The following is a 20,814-nucleotide window of genomic DNA, read 5'->3' as shown; positions in this document are numbered from 1 at the left end:
TAGATCAGATTTGAATTCAATGCTTTGGTTTATGTCACCATTGCTGCTTTCTACTTACTTGAATATATTCAGAGCCACAACCACAGGAACCCCAAAGAGATGAGCGTTTTGAATCTGCTTTGTCAGGTTACTGCAGCCCTCCGCAACCAACTGCAGATTCTGAAGACAAAAATTAAATAAAATGACTAAATATCAACTATGGATAGATAACCCCTATCATTTTAAATACGCAGCCAACTAATTTCAATTTCTTAAGGCTGTATCGCCAAGAATCTCACGATACGAATCGAAATACAGTGGTTGCGCTGCAATATGTTGCGATACATTGCAATACTATAAAGCGATGAAATATATTGGCATACTTCCTATTTTAGGAAAATAATAGGATATTATTTTTGGAAAGCTGTCATTGAGAACAAACCACCATATGTAAACCTGTGCCCTTATGGTAGTACTTCCTGTCACTGTTTAGGTTCAGAGAGAAGAAGAATGCTAACTCGCTCACTGAATGCTGATATAAATCTAACCAATTTATGAGGCTGTGAGATTATACACTACAAAATGGTTCGGGGGAACATGTATATATTGCATACTTTAACATATACACACGATGAACTGTGTTAATATTGCTTTGGCAAAGGGTCTTGGGAATATGCATGTTGACATGGACATTGAAGTAAAACATGTTGTGTACGCCTTTCGGCTAAGATTTTATTCTGAAGTACGCTATAAATACAATTTATAGTCCACTTAGAAATGTTGGGGTTTCCACCTAAACTTTTCTAATTAAATTCTTTACATGAGCTGCTTTATCAGAGGTCACTCTCAGTCTTTGAGAAAACCGTGTACAGTGCATTCTGAAAGGAACTTCCTGCTCTTTTTAACAACCAACTGACCCTTGTAGAGCAGAACGGCTCTGAGAATAGAGATCCAAAGCTCAGAAGACATGCTTTGGTGCCTTCTGTTTCTCATTACCGAACCGCACAATTAGCTTAAGCACTTGAGTTATTTTTCCAGCTGGGGTTTTCTTGAAGAAACACTGTACCTGTTTTTCATCAGTCTTTCTAGACTACAACTCCCATTACGCCTCTGTGTTTCTATCTCCATAAACGCACACTGTATTTACTCGGTTAATTGAATAACACAAACCACAATAGGGAGGTTGGGGGGCAGAGGAGATGTGCTCTGGGCCTTTGGAGCAGAGCAGGGTGGGGCAGACAGCCATTCATTCATCTCCCTTTCCTCCCTTTATTTTCTTTAAACCACTGGGGAGCAATATCGCCACTTATTGATGGAGTAGGATAGTTCATACAAATTGTACTAGGAAAACTTGTTTTATAAAGTAATGTAACACGTTGGATACAATGTTATATGTAAAGATTTATTTAAACAAAAATATCTGCCATTAGTAAATTGATGAGCCTAAGTGCTGGCTTTAGGCTGTGTTGTGAACACTTCTTATCGTGACGTATATCCAGGGTTCCCACAACTTTGTTAACTTCAAATTCAAGAACCTTTCAAAGACTTTCCAGGTCCAATACCCTCAAATTCAAGGACTAAATTTGAGGAGACATATTAGGTGAGCGCAAGGTTACATCGTGTTTCAATTTAAGATACATTGTTACAGTTCCCTTTTGAGGGAACTTGCGCTGCATCACTGCGGTGACACTTTGGGGACGCCTCCAGGGGTAAGTGCGTCTGAATGTGTATATCAAATTCAACCAATGGTGAGGCTTAACGACAAAGACAGGGTGACGCGGGAGCCAGGAAGTATATCGTTATCTGAAATATTGCCAAAGATGGCGTAACAGGGACGCAGGAAGTGTGGCAAAGGAGACGCAGCGTCTCGTTCCCTTATCAGGAAATAACAGTTACATAAGTAACCCGAGACGTTTTCATGTGTCAAACACAACTATGCAAAAAAGCATTTTGGTATGAATCAACATTTGCATACAGAAGATATAAGCATTTAAAGTGAACAGTTTAGCATGTGTGCTTAAAAAGCCTAGAATTTTTATGATATTATCCTACACTACACAGGGAATTATATGGATTTTTTTTAAACTTCTTGCATAAAATAGATTCAAGCACTTTCAATGACCTGTATCCATGCATGTATATTTTCAAAAACTTCCCAGGGTCTTTTTTCCCCAGATTCACAAATTTCAAGGACCCATGGGAACCCTGTATGTCAGAGTAAAACGGCTTCTGAAATGAAAAAGAAAAAAAGTAGAGCGGGACTTGATTTCATCCATTGAAAACTAATTGAATCATGTCAGTTGGGCCATTGCTAACTGTAATCACCGTGATCTTTTCCCAGGAAGAAACAAGTCACCGATAGCCCCGCCTTCGCACAAAACAAGTGAAGTGAGGTTGTTTCAAGAAGGAGAAGAGTGTAAAGTCCGATATTAAATGTGTTTTCAGTTTGTGACACAACAGAAAAATGTGATATTAACCACCCAGCCAAAATTGAATAATTAAAAAACCCATCAAATAAATCAAATAAGTCATCAAAATCTTAGAAAAACATGCAGGATTCTCTGCTCTCAAACGCTGGGGACGTGTTTGCAATCTGCGCTGAAACCACGCCCACTTGCGGGAAAGCTCCCGGGACCCTTTCAAATACTGCTACAACCTGAATGGATGAACACGATTGTGTTAGGAGCGAGGCCATGTTCGGTGGCTCCAGTGCATCATTGAGCCACCGTTTTAGCCCCACCCAAATAATCCTGAACACAGAAATGTGGCAAAACCGTTTAACGGTGTAACTTCACAATTTAGTACTACATAGTTGACGGTCTTTGTGGCATTTCAACAATTTTTAACATTTATTATGTGTTTAGAAACAATTCTCTGAAATTACTTTACACAGGCTTTAATGTTTTTGATTAAAGATTATAAGGGCACATGAATAAAAAAATATACAGTACTGTGCAAAAGTCTTGGGCCACCACCACTTGTTGTTTTAATGTCCATATTTATTTTTCAATCCATTTTATTAAGATACAAACAGAAAATACAGGAAATATTTACAAAAAAATTTAAATAATAAATTTTCAGGACTAAATGTCTTCTTTAGACATCGTCAGTGTTTGTGTAAAGGGCGATTTATAGTCGTGCGTAGGTTCTACACCGTAGGCTATCCGTAGCCTGACCCGCACCTCGCAAAAATTTTAACAGCGCATCAGATCTACGCGGACCGCAAGCGCTGTGATTGGTCCACCAGAACCCCTCCCGTCAGGTTAAAAAAAACTGCGTCATAGGTATTTCCGTTTGTGACGGTGAAAACAAAGAATGGCCAAGTTGAGAAGTGTTTTAACTCAAACTGCATCAAAAGTCGCTGTTTATTTACTTGGTCTTCTCAAATTATACACAACAAGTTGCTGTTTCTTCTTCGTTTGTGGGTTAACTTCCCAAGCTTCTTCTTCTCTGACGATCCCGCTGCTACTGTGGTTACACGGGTGGATACTGCCCACCAGCGGTCGCGCGTGTGTTTGCACGTCAACGCGGACGACGCCGCAAAAGTATAAATGAAAACCGACGCGGAACCAACGCCGTCGCTGCTACGACGACTATAACGAGCCCTCTCTTGGCACTAAACACAGCTTAAGCATTTTTGAGCAGAATGAAGTAAAAAGACTAATTTCTTTAAAAATAGAAATTAGGATTTAATTTTGTTTAGGTTTAAGAGAAAAAAGTTTCCTGCTTTTGCTCAAGTGGAAGAGGAGTTTACTTTAAAAACTTGACACATCAGTTTACATTTTTATACACTTTTTAATACTAAATACAAATTTCCTGTTTTTTTCTGGATGTATTCTATTAGACTGAGAAACAATTAGATATGATCACTATAACATTGCAAAAACAACAAATCTAATTCTGGCATGATGCCCCAAGACTTGCAAAGTGGTGTATATATAATGAAGCGCACAGATAAGTCATTTATTACAATATTCCATAAAAATGTACGCATTTCGATGAATAGCTCTTACCTCATCAACATATTCCTTAGGCAGCGGTACACCAGCTGTAACCTGTAAAACAAAAAATATACAGAATTTTCAATGCATACAATACATTTTATCTCTCAAGTTTACGTGGATATAGCATAACAAATAAAAGGACGCTTACATTTGGCCCACCACCATGCATCTTCAAAGCCCTGACAGTGGCTACCAGCACCACAACATTAGGCCTCAGTCCAGACGTCCGGCACTTAATGTTGAAGAACTTCTCCATGCCAATATCAGCACCGAAGCCAGCCTCCGTCACTGAGCAGAGAAAGAACAACAACATTACAATCTTCGTTTTATTTATTTTCAAAGATGTTGTAATGGTGTGTAAATAACATTTTATGGTCCAATGCACTGAAGGAACATTCTGCAACAGTAAAAACCTTGCATGAAAATGTACATTGCTGGGTTCAATTATTTGGCTATGAATGACCCCTCTTAACAAAAGATTTAATAAAATAAGATTTTTTATTAAGATTTATCCTAATAAAAGATTAACACACATGCTCTCACTCATGTAGACATGAGGACGTCTGAGTTTTATTTAATTGTCCCACATTCCAGTGAAAGTTAATGCCATTCATTTATAATAATGATATAATTACAACCATTTCACAGTTAGCATCTTCACATTCCATGTGTCACCAAAATGTTCACAGATTTCTTATCAATGTTCTGACAAAAACAGAACACCACAAACTTTACTTTGCAGCGTTTACCACATTCCTGCAAAGTATTTTTTGTTTGTTTTATCAAATGCCATGTAATGATTCACAGTCTACTACGTTGTTTTGAATTATCCATCCATGTTCATTTTGTTTGTGAGAGACATTTTCTCTACCCTATAAAGGCAAAAGACCTTTAAGCTTGGAGTATAGTCTGTTTTTTTACACAATCGACACACAGCCTTGAGTATAGTTTATTTGACTCATATGTGTACACAGACGTTTCAACGCATGTGAAAAAACCATGCATCTCTTGTGCTACATACTAGATTGGCCTGTACGCAAATGCACAACCTACATGTACAAAGTACGCATGGTCGGAAAAATTCGTACTATTCTGATGACGAATTTTGCACCACACGTACTGTACACGGTATGCATAAAAACGTAAAATGCGCATTGCACCTTGGGTGTGCATTATTTTCTTATAATTCAATGGCCTGTCGTCAATTATTCCTTACTTAACTTTTTCAGTTATTTTCTCGAGAAATAAAAAACAACGAAACTGACTAAAAATATTTATCCACATGATAAAGAAGGTCTTAAATGTGACAAAAACTCATTTTTTACCAAAAAACGAAGTTAGGCTACTGCATTTTGCCTTTGTAGGGCAGTACTGTTTGTGTTTGAACTGGTCAGTATTAATCTCCACGTACAACTGAACAAAGTGTAGAGTAATTCTACGAAACCATTTTTCCCAGAACCCTTCAAGTTTGCTGTGCTACTTCCCAGGCTTTTGGAGCAGGAGGGAAGGGTAATGTTGTTATTTCCACCAGAGAGGTCTGGAATATTTTCTGAAGCTCTCTCTCTCTTTCTGTGTGTGTGTTTGTGAACATGCGTGCATGTGTGTGTGTTATACGAACTGATACTGAACTCAAAGTGTCATTGTAAAAAAAAAAAAGAAATAAAGAAATTGGGACAGGGGAAAGGAAACAAATTGTTTTACACAAATACTATTAAAACGTAAAAGCATTCACACTGTAATAGTAGTCAATGACTGAATGAGAATGCAATCTTGAAGGCAATGCTCATGACCTTGCGAAAGCCAGGTGCCACAACAAAGCAAATCACCCTCAAAGGAGTTCAACAAAGAGACTGAGAACACATAAACAATCTACATCACTCATTCTCACGTCATCCATTCACCAGCCAGACACAGATTTACAGCTGTCTCAGTAAATGCTGCGGGGAATGTGAGATGAGGAGTATGTTGTTGCCTTCCAAGAATTCACATTGCACCAAATCTGGAATTATCAGACCATCTATCAGTCTGAGGCCGAGCGTAATCAGTTTCTTTTGGGTAGACCAAAGGTTACAATCACATCATTCCAGTATTCCTAAGCAATGCAGTGGTTTTCCTGTGAAGAGGATCTGTTGTGTGTAATCAGCTGATAGGCCAAATCCTCCCTCTCACCCACTGCGAAAACACTACATAGCACACATACCTTGGCATCAGGTAACGCATACACCCCCCTCCTAACTGAAATTGTGTTAAAGTCAACACAACTCCCAGAATTCCTGCTGAGGCTGATGCCTCAAATGGACATGAATTAGGGACGCGAACGGCTTAAGGCCCCAACTGGTCGTTTTTTGTCAAGTAGTAAATCAAAGCCTCTTTAATAGTCTGCAGGGGGCTCTATTAACGTCTCCCTTCAGAAGAAGAACGTACTTCTTACATGTTGGAAGAAACATAGACATAAAACAAAGGAATATAAGAGGCTGTAACTCAGTGTGAATCTTGGCCTGGTTTAGTAGGCAGTGTTTTCACTGGGCTCATACACATTTAGTTTGTGCTGAGATGAATGCTGGAGATTACTCTAGTGTTAGCGTGGACCACATAGACCTCAGCCATTCCCAGCATTCTTTAAGAGTCTGAGCCCAGCCGCTGACAAAGAGAGGAAGGGACAGCGAGAAAAAAGGATGGAGATGAGCAAATGGAATGAAGAAAAGAGAAATGGCAATATTTTGTTTGTACGCATGTAGGGCTGTACTTGGGTGGGTTAAATATTTTAAAATGCCTCAAAAATGTAGTAAAACATCATCAACTGATTTAAAGACTTTTTAAGCCAAATATCAAGGTTACCCTATGATTTACTTGGCCTCAAGAAATCCGGCATACATATGTCTATCATCTTTCAGACAAACACATTTGGAGTTATTTTAGTAATTGTCCTTGCTTTTCCAAGCTTATAAAAACGGGGACCAGGGAACAACTTCTGACTTTGTGAAGGATGGATGCACTTTTTCGGGCTTTAGAAGTAATTCACACAGATCCAATGTGTTAATAAAGGTCTTCTGCTGGTATTTGATGTGATTTTGTAAGAAAAATATCTATATTTCAAACTTTATAAACTATAATAACTAGTTTCCGGTACCAACAGCATCTTTGACTCAAAGAGACTTATAGCGTAGTGAGCATTGGGTGCCAAGTTGCGCAGTGACTCTCGTGAATCACGTGAGTCCAAGATGGTTAATAAAGTTTAAAATACATCACTCAAAAGTTGGATATTGAAAGTTGGATATTTTTCTTACAAAATCGCATCGCTTACCTGCATAAGACCTCTATTAACTCGTTGGAGCCGTGTGGATTACCTGGATTACTTTTTGGGGGTTTAAAGTCAGAAGTTGTTCCTCGTTTTCTACCATTATAAAGCTTGGAAGAGCAAGGAATTTTACAAAAAGAAACTTCAAAATCCGCAGTGTTATTCTGTCATATTTTCTCCCTTTTTCCCCAAAACGTGATAAACATCAGTCCTCCTTCTCTGCAGAATGCAATAAATCCACTCAACAAATCACAGCGCACCATTTCACGCATTGTAAATAACAATGGCGGTGCAATGAGTACACGTAATCCTAGTTTTCGTCATCTGCTTTGTACTTTGTGATCAATAAACAAACAAAAACTAAATAATACTTTTGATGGCATTGATAAACCTGTGGTGGTTTTCTGTGGTGGGGAATAAACGAAACCTATCAAAATCTAATAATTTACGCGAGAGGCACTCAGGCGGAGGAAAAATGCCGGCTGTTGCTTGTTCTCATACAGAAGCATGAAGCTTCTGTCATGCTAACACATTGACCCAAGGGGATCTTATGAAAAACTTAATATATAAAACTATATATATATATATATATATATATATATATATATATAATAGAAACTTTCATAAAAAATAATGGAAGCAAATAGAGACATTCCTTTCACGACATACTGAAATAAACCTGAGTGTGTTTGCGTGTGTGTGCTTTGAACCACAGTATGCTTGAAAAGGCAATTTAAAAAAGTCCCCACAAAAATAGCGAAACAAATCAAAAACCTACTACTGCTGAGGATACTGAAGTGAATGTGTGTTTTGCATGGGTATGTATGCTCAGGTGTGCAGGTACTTATAGGATTAACTGGCTTCGGCTTAAAAACAAAACATTCCTCTGGGTTTTAAGATAAAGGATCCGGTTCTTTGCTTGGCTTTACGTAAGCAGTAGTGGTTTCCTAGAGCTCTAAGCCAGTGGCTGAGCATGTGAAACCACTCGACACATGAGCAGAGCCTGAATCAAAAAAACAACCGGCCCTGATGTCGGTTAAACTTACCCCCACACTGACATTGTGTCTGGCCGGTGAATGTGTGTCCTAAAAAAACAGCTGCGGTGCTCAAATGAATGTGTTTGTTTGTATGCCTGTGTGTTTGCGTGCATGCTCACCGACGTATCCTTCTTCTCCTACTAGTTTGAGGGCCAGCTTGTCTGCCAGGACGGAGGAGTTTCCATGGGCGATGTTAGCGAAAGGTCCGGCATGCACAAACACTGGGGTGCCCTGGCACGAAGAGATAAATAAAAACAATTCCTCTCAGATTTGCATTACAATACCTTGCACAGCGTCAGCCATGAACACTTAGTGCCAATAAAATGATATTACCTGAAAATGACTATATACATTTTCTATTTATTAACATTACACAGCACCAACCATAGGATCTATATCTATATGAGTTTAATGTATTTTACATAAATTCAGACACTCAACTAAATGATTTTTGTAAAAACTCTCATTATCAAGAGTGAAGGCATTTGAAGCCATGTGAAAATGTGAGATTTGAACCAGTGACCTTAAAGCCATCTGTAAATGTCCCAAACACTAAAAGGCTAGAACACTGAAAGGTTATACACACCACGACAGCTCAAGGGACAGGAAGGAGAAAGTGCAGGAAGATGGAAAAGAGAGGACACACAAAACAAAGAAAAGGAGTGAAGTCGTCATTTAAATTCAGGAAAAGGAAGTCAAATCTGTTTAAGGTAAAATGTGCTTTCAGTCAATGGAGAAAGAGAAAGACTTCCTTTATGACCCAAACATTTATCAGTGCATCCCAGCATCCTCCTTTGCATCAGCAGGCACTGATAATTCAAAACATTTTGAACCATGTACACCAACCGTCTGGGTATTAAAAATGACAAGCTAAAAGGAGTCAAGTGAGGGGAGTGAACAAAGTTCAAATTTAGGTGTGAACCTTTTAGGTAGACATATTTGCTGATGGCTTGTCAAGTTAAATCATCTTCAAACTGATTCTAACTTTTCATTTTTATTTGAGTCAATATTGAAACGGCATTCCCACAAGTCACAATACATGTTGGCAAAATACATTTTTCTATTACTGGAAACATGTATTTTGTGGCTTCTAAGCTATGTGCGATTTAGAAAATGTGTATTTTTCTGTTGGATTGTTTAAAATTCACAGTACAAAAAACTAAAATCTGTACAGAAGAGATTTCCACCTTAGTATGCATCATTTTTTTTATATAGGCACGATAGTTCAGCTCGTGGACAATGCGAATTTAGTATTATTAGTCTCTTAATGCATTCACGCAGTTTATAAATACAATTCATACTAGGGTGTCACCATTCTCCAAATCCTCGATTTGATTACTTTTTTGATTCTAAGGTCAAGGTTCCATTTGATTCTCGATTTTTACTTCTTTTTTTTTTAAACAGGTTGCTAAGCCATTTGTTAGACTAGACTTATGAAATATAATATCTGACCTTGTACCCGGAGATGCCCTGCCATGTTAGTCGTGCTGCCAGTGGAAAAATATGGTACACGCACATACCAGATAAAACGAAACTTCCTGTCAGATGAACATCTGTCAGTACTTTGCACCTTAAAAACGTGCGTTTATTACCGTCAGACGAAATTGTGAGACTATAGCCCAATAAGTCATGTTTAAATGCTGTTTTCATGACTCTTGCAACTGAAATAAGTTGTAACGGAACTCAGTTCAGAGAAACGACCGGTCCTGTCACAGACGCCACTCTGATTGAGTTCAGCTGAAGGCAGGAGGCGCTTGCTGTTTTTTGTTTCCCATGTAAAGAGCAGCTCGCGTGGTGTCTCCTGCATATGCCATGCTATCTTTTAACTGGCCGTAGAGGTTGACTGGCAGCACTCAACACGTGTTTTTTTTCCCGCTTGGCAAGCCGACCAGACGTGAAGTGGGGGCGTGGCGGCATTGACGATTCCATTTTTTTATTTGAAGTTCAAGATTGTGACTTAATTTCGACCGATTTCGATTTAAAAATCAAAATCTTGACACCCTTAATTCATACTAATCAACAGACAAACAGACAGACAGGCAAAGTCTGAACTGAACTTAGATTTTGATTCATCTTCAAACTCATTTAATCAATGCATCACATAGGAATGAAAATCCTCATGTTTATAGCTGGTGTCAACAGCAGTGTGTGAATGGAAAATTAGGGTGTTTGGTTTTCCAATGAACTTCCCTCTGGAAAAGTTTTGCATAAGAAAACTATCATATCAATAGATGCCACCAGACAGGACTGGACACCTTTGCCCTGTGAGTGTGGAAACAGGAGAGATGTGACATGAAAAATCCAGGACATTTAGAAAACAGGAAAAACTTAGTGAGACCACCAGGCAGTAACAAGGGGTGGTTATGTTTGTTTAAAAGGCAAAATGTATGGTTTAGTTTTTTGGGCTGATAATCTGGCGGTGTTACGTGTATCTCTTACTACAGTACACAAAATTTGATCGCCTTTTAGTTTTTTTATTCAAATAGATTTGAACATTTCTTTGGTATAAGGGGGCTGTAGCCCAAACATATAATTGTGTCTCAGGCCCCATAAATTCTAGTGGTGGAGTTGTGTGAATGTATATTATTCACTGGTAATTGCATATTCAAACTATGGTAAAGTATGTACATAAACAAATTCAGTTAACCTCACTCCACTAAACGTACCGCATCCAACCAACACTACCCTCTCAAACAGAACATCTTTTGTCTAATGTAAATCAAATATGCGTAAACATGCAAGTCCTTTTGTCAAATCATTTACACTTTTTCACTCTAACACACACACAAAAAAACCCAATCCCAGCAGGAATAATATATCACCATGCACAAAGAATATTCCCACAACCCCTTGCTGCCTGTTCTGTCCTGATAGGATTCCTCCTCGCAAAAGAAACAGGAAACCAGGCAGGAAAAGTTCCACAAAGCAATTCTGCAGCCACTCTCTAAAAACACGCAATTCCTACGCATCGCTCCCGATTCGTGCACACAAACGCACACATGTACATGCCAAACATCACTCAAGCCATTAGCATGTTTTAAAAGCCATAAAGATGAAAAGCATTCCAACAATCAAGCTTTTCACCACTGCCTATTTCTCATTTCCAGTTTCTCGTGGTGTTCAGGGTGTGATAGTCGGAGAGCGAGACACACACCCACTGGGCCAAAACCAAAACCAGATGTATTCATGTTGACGTGTGAGTTTTCTGTTTCATGGCTTAACATTCTGGAGCTTCAACAACGCGGAGAGTATCAAGTTTGGGAGTCTCATCAAGATATGACCGCTGAGCGTGTGGTTATGCGTGTGTGTGTGTGAAAGAATGTAAAAAATAGTGAGCGACTGAGTAAAATATAATAAGAGAAAGAGGTAAATGAATTGGGAAAGGGTCTCACCTCCACTGTCTGCATCAGTGTGGGTTTAATAGCATCTTTCATGAGGACTGCCAAAGCCCCGGTTACACCCTGAATGAGAGAGCGAAAAAATGTCAAAATGTTTGTTGAAATCATTAAATACCTCTATTAACATTTTAGACACAGACAGCTCTGGTTAAAATGCATAGGCACACAATATGCTACATAATTCTCTCAGATGTTATCTAAACGACTGGTCCAACACAAGTCCTGTAAAACTAGGGTGGTCAAGAGTTAAATCAGATATAGGACTCAAAACATTCAGGACTGCTTACAACATTTAGGCATCTGGGAGATGCTTTTATCCAAACGAACTTTCAGTAAATGAAAAGCTTAAATGTCACTTGTATGCATGTTCTCTGGGAACTGAGCCCATGACCTTTGCCCTGCTAACCCAATGCTCCATCCGATGAGCTACAGGAACTACAAATGTTCAAACAGTTGGACAGAAAAGCTACTTCTTTAAAAGGATTTGAAGCAGATCATCCTCATTGTAAAGTTGCCTCTCTTAAAGAAGTATTTTTTTCTTCTCTCAAGACATCCCAGATGTATGTGACCTCCTTTCATCAGTTAAACACAAAATAATTATTTTTTATTAAAATTCCATTATGTTATCTTCCTATATGGTAGCCAATATGATGAAGCTTCAAAAAGCACACGTATCCATGATTAATCCAAATGACTTTAGTGAGTGAATATTAGAGGTCAACCAATAGTGGATTTTACCGATACCGATAACTAGGTTGGCTTGTACATGCCGATTAATCGACAGAGAGTTTTTAAAATTAATACTAGATTAATAAGTAAAACCGTGCTGAAATTTATTACAAAAATAATAAAACAACACAACTGGACCATGAAAATCTGCTCAATTATATAAATGTATATCTGGAACAACTATCTGCATAGATTTTTGCCGATAGCTGATTGTTCCACCAACCATCGGGGCCGATTACTCGGCAAAAACGATTAATTGGTCGACCTCTAGTGAATATACATCTTTTAAAATAAACCATACATTTGTGAGATAAAACTAATATACTGAGCTGCTGTTTTAGCAATTGAATTACATCAGTATTAAATTTACCCACTGACGTCAAATACACCAGAAATGGCTCGAGGGTGAGTACACGGAGATAATTTTCATTTTTGGTGCGCTATTCCTTTAAAGAAAAACATATTTTACTATGCTCTTACCTCAACTTAGACAAATTAATGCATACCTATCTTTATTCAATGCGTGCACTTAATCTTTGTATAGTGGGTTGTGAATGTGTTAGCATTTAGCCTAGCCCCATTCATTCTTTAGGATCCAAACAGGGATGAATTTCGAAGCCACCAAACATTTCCAAGTTTTCCCTATTTAAAGACTGTTACATGAGTAGTTACACGAGTAAATATGGTGGCACAAAATAAAACGTGCCGTTTTTTTAAGCGGATAAAAATGAGAACTATATATGGCTAAATGCTAACACATTCACAACGCGCTGTACAAAGATTAAGTGTACGCATTGAAAAATATAGGGATGTAAGTTAAGGTAAGAACATAGTGAAATATATAAATATAATCAATCTCCATTAAAGGTGCAATGTGGGACTTTTAGCGGCAGCGGTGAGACTGTGAATTGCAACCAAAGTCTCAGTCCACAGCTCACCCCTCCTTTCAAAACGCATAGTGAAGTTAAGGTAGCAGCCACATAAACACGTCATTGCCTGAGACAAAGTAGTAACAAAACACGCTCTGTAGAACGGTTCATCTGTTTAGGGCTACCCGGTGCGAAATGGCAACTTCCATGTAAGGGGACCCATAGAATATATGCAACATTAATGTTAAAACAAAAATGAATAAATCCCAGATATTCGGTTGACTACATCCCTAACACACACACACCAGGTCATCTGCAGTGATCGGCTGTCCGTTTCTGCTGCTGCCCACGACCATACGTCCCAACCTGGCCCTCATGTCAGCCAGGCCATCGGTCAGAGCCAGGATAGCCATGATCTCACTGGCCACAGCTATATCAAACTGGGTCTGAAAGAAAAACACAAGAAGTTACATACTAACCCATCACACATCGCTAATCATTTAGGTGATTTCCATTCAAATGACTCAGACAGTGATTCGTAAGATACTCCCACACCCATCTGCCAGCACTCACTGGTTCCTTATTGTACTGTATGTGCACTAACTGTTCCCATGTGTCCATTTCAACCCCAGCTGGACCTGTCCTGGTTTAACTCTCAGCTAATAAATATTTCTATAATAAAACAGCTGGGAGCAGATGACTGGAGGCCAGATGCCCTATCAAGAGAAATGATGGGCTGTTTAATAGATATCACTTGTGTCATTGACACCTGTCATATAGCTGCACGTACAGGACCCTAATTGTTTATACGAGGTTTAAGAGACTATGCATATTAAACTCTTGAAACGTATTTAAATAATGTGGAAATGCATCATGCGCATTTATGTTCTGTATATTTGATGCGAAAAGGTGCAATAAAGTGCTTGTCTGGAAAAGCTTTCCATTTCAAACACAAAACTTTACAATGTGTGCATGTATGTTTTAGATACAGTAAACTGAATACTCCCCGAGAACAAACCTGCTGTGCTGTAGTGCACGTTTCAGTGGTTTTGGTACAGTGGGGAAGGGGTTTGGGGTGAATATAAGCACATGCTTGGCTAGCTCACAGGGACTGCTATGCAAGCAATACCGCTTTTTTCTCCCCTTCTGGAAACATTTGCTTTTACTTAGCCTGTTTCCCATTGAGGTGCATGCCGTTATCTGCCTGATTTGGTTTAGGAGTCATTATTTCTGACAGCTGTTGAAATACTGCAGTACTTAACAGATTCCAGTTAAAGAAATATATACTGTACAAAGGTATAGAGGATGAGAGATATAGAGGAACAAGAAACAAATAATGATTGAGAAAGCTGCACTATTCAAAGTTTAAAAGGACGTACCTGGCGGGCGTGGCCTTTTTCAGTGTTGGCCTGGCCAATGGTGATCTTTCGCAGAAATCGGTCATTGGTATCAACAACTGTCAGAAACAGGAAAACAAGTTAAGGGCAAATCAAATGGAATGCCTGCAACGTAAATCCCCAAAATATTTACGCGCCTCAGGCAAAGTCTCTCGTCTATCTACAATAACTTTAAAATCTGCTACAACTAAAACATTTCACTTCTTCAAATCGTTCCCTGAAGAGTTTTCCTGATAAATTCAACATTTTACCAGGCTGCAATAACATTGCATTGGTTAACTCACACTATCAGCTCAAACATAGCGGCGGTGTTTGAAAACAAAGCATGGGGAGAATCCCAAACATGAGGGATTTCAGCTGGACGCCAAGTGTTGCAAGCTGGATAGCTCTTGCAGATCTCGCAGTCACTGCTGAGGAGATGTATGAGGCAATCTAATGAATCTCACCAAACCAAATGACCTAAGAGACCCAGAGCGCTTTACGCCAAGAGAAACCATAACCTCACAATAATCATGCATTCCTCAAAGACCTTGTGCAAGTAAAATGTGGGAGGGGGCATTGAGACATATAAACATATAAACTCCCGAAGGGCCAAGAAGTTAGGGAAAGAATTTAGACCCTCTGGTATTTCTCATAAAAACACAGAACAATTAAGGAGCTCAGATGCAAAAGTCACTAAACGCCACCTCAGTTAAAAATTAGATATGGTATTAACCAAATGCTCTCGGCATGTCTCATACGTTCATCAAATACATTCACGTTAAATACACTTAAAGGGACATTCCACTTTTTTTGAAAATATGCTCATTTTCCAGCTCCCCTAGAGTTAAACAATTGATTCTTACAGTTTTTTTTATCCATTCAGCTGATCTGTGGGTCTGGCGCTAGCACTTTTAGCATAGCTTAGCACAATCCATTAAATCTGATTAGACCATTAGCATCGCGCTAAAAAATAACCAAAAAGATTCAATATTTTTCCTATTTAAAACTTGACTCTTCTGTAGTTACATCGTGTACTAAGAACGATGGAAAATTAAAAGTTGCGATTTTCTAGGCAAATATGGTAGGAACTAAACTCTCATTCTGGCGTAATAATCAAGGACTTTGCTGATGTAACATGGCTGCAGCAGGCGTAGTGATATTACGCATTGCCCGAAATAGTCCCCTGCCATTGAAAGTAAACAAGGGGACTATTTTCGGCTGCTGCGTAATATCACTACGCCTGCTGCAGCCATGTTACATCTGCAAAGTCACTGATTGTTATGCCAGTTTGAGAAGATAGTTTCTAGTAGCCTAGAAATCTAGACGCACCCTAGCGGCCGCAAAATATATTTGCTGCCAGGGTTTAGTCTAGGCACTCACAATACACTTAACAGCTCCAAAAACCAAAATTTGGTCAGGCCAATCACATCGTGTGTAGCGTCTGTGGGGCGGGCTTAACATGATGACGACAGAGCTGCAACGGTTCCTACTTGAAAACAAAGAATGGCAGCTGCTGCTGGCGAACAGCTTTCTTTTGAAGCGGCTTTGGCCGCGACTCTGGAGGACTTAGACTTATGTTTTTCTTTGAGAGAAGAGCAAATAACCCTACTGAAGTCCTTTTTAAGCAAGAAAGATGTGTTTGGAGTTTTGCCGACTGGTTACGGTAACTATGTCACCTTCTTCGTTGCTCTGATTGGTCATAGCGCTATCCTATTGCGTGCATTTTGAGGGACAACCTTATATCCCGCCCCTTGCATTGAGCCGTTTGTGTGAAGAGTTGCCAGACCTTACATCTTGATGTAGGTCTGGCTAACCAGGCTAAGTTTCTAGCATATCGGCCTAGAAAATCGCGGCTTTTAATTTTCTTAGTACACAAATGTAACTACAGCAGAGTCACGTTTTAAATAGGAAAAAATATCTAAACTCTTTGGTTATTTTTTTTGCGCGATGCTAATGGTCTAATCAGATTTAATGGATTGTGCTAAGCTATGCTAAAAGTGCTAGTGCCAGACCCGGAGATCAGCTGAATGGATTTCAAAACGGTAAGAATCAAATATTTAACTATTTATATTTTCAAAAAAAGTTGAGTGTCCCTTTAATCCTGGCCTCATTCTATTCAGAGTTTTATTAAAAATCTCATTTACAGGAAAACATACCGTTCATGGACCCCATTTACTTAAATAATATAATTTTTTCCTACTATGGAAGTCAGTTGGGTCCACAAATGGTTTGGTAAAAACATTTCTCAAAATATCTGCCTTCGTGGTTCATCAGAACAAAGAAATGTATACGGGTTTGTAACAACATATCAGTGAGTAAACGATGACAGAATTTTCATTTTTGGGTGCACTATCCCTTTAAGAGGGTTTTGCATTTGATCATCTTTGCATCTTGTTTCAAGCATGTCAGTGGTTTAGTTCACATTCTTGCTTTCTGTCTCACATTTCCCTCATGTATTTTTTTATTAGTTAATTTATCTGCAAGCTACAGTGTAACACATGCTATCATTTTAAGGGTTAAGGTCACCTTAGCATCTACAAACCATTGTTAACCTTTTCCTAGAATTTGTAAAAAATGAAATCTTGCAATCTTTTTGAAATGTCACAAATTTGCAAGCCATGCATTTCAAAAACATTTTCTAATGAAAGAAATATATTGGCACAGCTATAGTTTTGTCTATAAAAATAACAAGCTTTTTAAAGGATGGATCACCCAAAAATGTAAATCCTTTAATCATTTACCCACCCTTATATTGTTACAAACCAGTGTACATTTCTTTGTTTTGCTGAACCCAATGGAAAATATTTTGAGCAATGTGTGTAACCAAACAGTTTTGGAGCACCATTGACTTCCATAGTATCATTTTCTTTCTACTATGAAAGTCAATGGTGCTCCTGTTTCCTGTTTGATTACAAATATCTTCCTTTGTGTTCAGCAGAGCAAAGAAATTACAGGTTTGTAACAACTTAAAGGCGAACTATCCCTTTAAGCATACACATTTACCCCTTGGCATTCCTGAAAAAAGTCTTAAAATGCCAAAATAATGTCACTAATTGTACCTGTTGTGTTGATCGTGTCTTAAAAGGATTTACATCATTAGAATCACAAGAATCTCAGCTTTCCAAAGATATGTGACATATTTAGTTTTTTTTTATTTGAGTTGTCAGTTATCATAAGGTTAACTGTCAAATAATGCAATGTTCAGCCTACAGTTCTTTGTAACTTTAGTTTAAATTTTCTGAATGATAGTGTGGTGTAAATCATTAATCTAAAAATCCATTAATAAGTATGAAACATGCTGATCATCATTCACAGTAATACCTTCCAATAAAAGACCATGGGACACCCTAATGGTTTAAACATTAGACTATATGAATGTTACAATGAAGATCTTCAGATGTTTCCTCAGGCAGAAATATACAAACATGCACTCTCCCTCACAGCAGGAGAAAGATGTAAAGCTGGTCATAATCGTCCAGGCCCCTCATCTTAGCGTGCACTCTTGAACCAACTGAGTAAATATACAATCACTCACTGAAGTCCTATCTCCCTTACGTCCAACTCTGGGCTAAAAGCAGCAGATGTTCCCAGGTGGCCACAAGTAAAACGGGAGACGCCCAATCCAGCTGTATGTGCAGCTCTCAGGCGGGAGAGCGTCATAATGAAACGCAGAAGGTCTACGTTTGGTATCCTTTGCAGGAGTGACGGGTTGAGAGTTGTTAATGTGTGTGTTCAAGAGGGACTAGCTCTTAAAAATTGGCTTATTTCGTTATATGGACGGACACATGATTTATGTCATGCCTAGTTTAAAACAGGCCAACATAAAACAGGATTTTGGTGAGGGATATCACATGCACATTTTGCCATCTTTTGTGTGAGGTCTGTCACACTAAAAATGAAGATGGGTAAATAAATAAATTAAGCCTTTGATATACACTGACTATAATTGAAAAATGTGCTAGTGAGCTGTCAGCTTTCTGCAACATTTACCGCACATAATTTAATATTTTAAGTGGCATTTTAACTGATGACAGAGATTGAGTACAGTAGAAAAGGCTCTCAGAGCTATGAAGTAAAGTTGTAAAACATCTCTGTGGCAACATGGAGTCCCAGAACAGCATGCTAAGCATCTTGGTATGCTCAGTTTTCTTTTTCCAAGTATTGTGGAACAGGGTAAATATGATCCCTCTTAGCAATAACCCATCAAGCATGGAATAAGCGGGAAGAAAACCATATAAAGAATAGCAGAGTAATCCACATGCACCTTACCTCTCTGCCATGTGACCTTTTCAGGGTCAAGGTCAAGACGGACAAATGAGTTGACCTCTTGTGATGTCAGGGCATCAGGGTCAGATTTGTTTATTCCAAGACGCTGAAAACAAGAGTAAGACGACAAAAACGAGTAAATTTATTATGCCTTTAACGTTACCAAAATTTCATTTTTAGCACTTCAGTTTTTTGGCATTGACTTGGATAATAATCTGTATATAAACATCCATCCAACAAAGCACTTGACTAGTTTACTTAACCAGAGACAAAAACATTTTTGTGAACTTGTTGCAAATTATTTCATCATTGCAATAAAAGGTAGTTTCTCAGTAGCTTCACGAGGACCCCTTATGGTTACTTGATGTATTGCATCACGCATGTAAAAGCTCTATAAACTTGTGTCACATGAAGAGGTGTGGGGGTTATTTATTAACTGATGCAAACCAAAACGGAAGTGGTCAAGAAAGCGGTCTTTAAAACAATGAATAGAAGGTCAGAGGTGCAGAGATAGTTTAGACAGACTCACCTGTAAACGAGACAGCTGTATAGGAGAGAAGTGTCTCACACCATTTACAGTTGGCACCAGTCTGTTGTACAGGGCCTATGGTGAAAACAACAGCTGAAGTGTTACAGTCTTAAACACTGTGGTAAATCACATCACAATGCTGTGTTAAATGTGTTCCATCGGAGGCGATGGTGTAGTGGGCAGTGCTCAGACTAATTTTCGGCAACTCGAGTTCCAATCCCGGCCTGAGGTCCTGTGCTGATCCCGTAACCCTCTCTCCACCCTATACTTTACTGTCCTCTCCTATCATGTCTATCTAATAAAGGCAAAAATAACCAAAAAAGTGTGTTTGATAGATCTTATTGACCAACATTTCTTGGCCATTTTTGCCTTTATTTGACAGTACATAAGAAAGACAGGCAAGTACAAGGTAAAAAAGGGGTACGGGGATCAACAATCAATTCAAATTTAAGGCTTTAATCTGAATGTTTTATTCTTTAAATCTACAACGACAAAAGTGCCAAACTGTTCAAGTGTAACTATTGTCTTGTGAATAATGACAGAAAATCAAAGAGAAACACTGCAGTGCTTTACCTTGTCTGACTGGGTGGCTTCATGGAAAATGCGAGCATCAATAGCTGCTGCAACTAGATTGTTGGCTGCAGTTATAGCGTGAATGTCACCTGTGAGGTGTAGATTAAACTGAGAAAAAAGAGACAAGTACTACAGTTTACTTTCTGAAGTTGCTGATTAAGACAGAAATCAGTCACACGCATATATTTGTTTATATACAGACATTTTGGGATCACGAATCTAACTTAATTCCATGTTTCAGGATTGGCAAAAATTCAACCCCCCCAAAAAATTAGACATCAAAAGCCCTTTTCACACAGACATTATGGAAAATACACAGAAAATGCATCCGGGTTGTCCGGGATTGTTTGAATTTTGGCTTATTCACACTGCAAATGATTTTCTGGAATCTGTGCGTGCATTCACACACATATCTTAAAGATCCCAAAAAGACACATGACGCATTTTAGTCTCGAACTTTAGTTTCCACAGTGTCAGAAGTTTGCGTATCCATGATTTCTCTCTTTCGAGAGACCGCGTGATGCGCTGTTTGTCATGCTGGCGATTGATTTTAGCTTCAGTCCAGTTTGCTGACATTAGTTGTTCATGTTGTTCGTCGTTTAAATCCCTGTGTCAAAGAGCAGGGCCATAAGCTGGTTGTGATGTCACTACGGAATGCCCCTTACGGCATTGTTTCTGCATCTTGTTCACACCGGGTGTGCCTCATAAGCCTTAAAAAGTGAAGCCTCTGGCTCTTTCATCGCCCCCTGGTGG

The 20,814-nt window shown here is 38.8% G+C and overlaps 1 protein-coding gene across 1 annotated transcript in view; it reads right to left on the bottom strand.

Annotated features, from left to right (window-relative positions):
• The window catches only part of mthfd1l (methylenetetrahydrofolate dehydrogenase (NADP+ dependent) 1 like), a 48,216-nt gene that overhangs the window by 14,249 nt on the left and 13,153 nt on the right, over positions 1-20,814 (bottom strand). Inside the window, exons 14-23 of the mRNA XM_065256995.2 lie at positions 20,062-20,169; positions 19,489-19,563; positions 18,963-19,065; positions 14,694-14,770; positions 13,620-13,760; positions 11,711-11,779; positions 8,438-8,549; positions 4,132-4,271; positions 3,993-4,034; positions 59-159 (exon numbers count right to left, since the gene is read on the bottom strand). Of these exons, the coding sequence (XP_065113067.1) occupies positions 59-159; positions 3,993-4,034; positions 4,132-4,271; positions 8,438-8,549; positions 11,711-11,779; positions 13,620-13,760; positions 14,694-14,770; positions 18,963-19,065; positions 19,489-19,563; positions 20,062-20,169 (968 nt within the window). The remainder of the gene's footprint in view (positions 1-58; positions 160-3,992; positions 4,035-4,131; positions 4,272-8,437; positions 8,550-11,710; positions 11,780-13,619; positions 13,761-14,693; positions 14,771-18,962; positions 19,066-19,488; positions 19,564-20,061; positions 20,170-20,814) is intronic.

Source organism: Paramisgurnus dabryanus, chromosome 12 (genome assembly GCF_030506205.2).
Source record: "Paramisgurnus dabryanus chromosome 12, PD_genome_1.1, whole genome shotgun sequence".
NCBI lineage: Eukaryota > Metazoa > Chordata > Actinopteri > Cypriniformes > Cobitidae > Paramisgurnus > Paramisgurnus dabryanus.
This window is presented reverse-complemented; position numbering and strand designations above follow the sequence as displayed.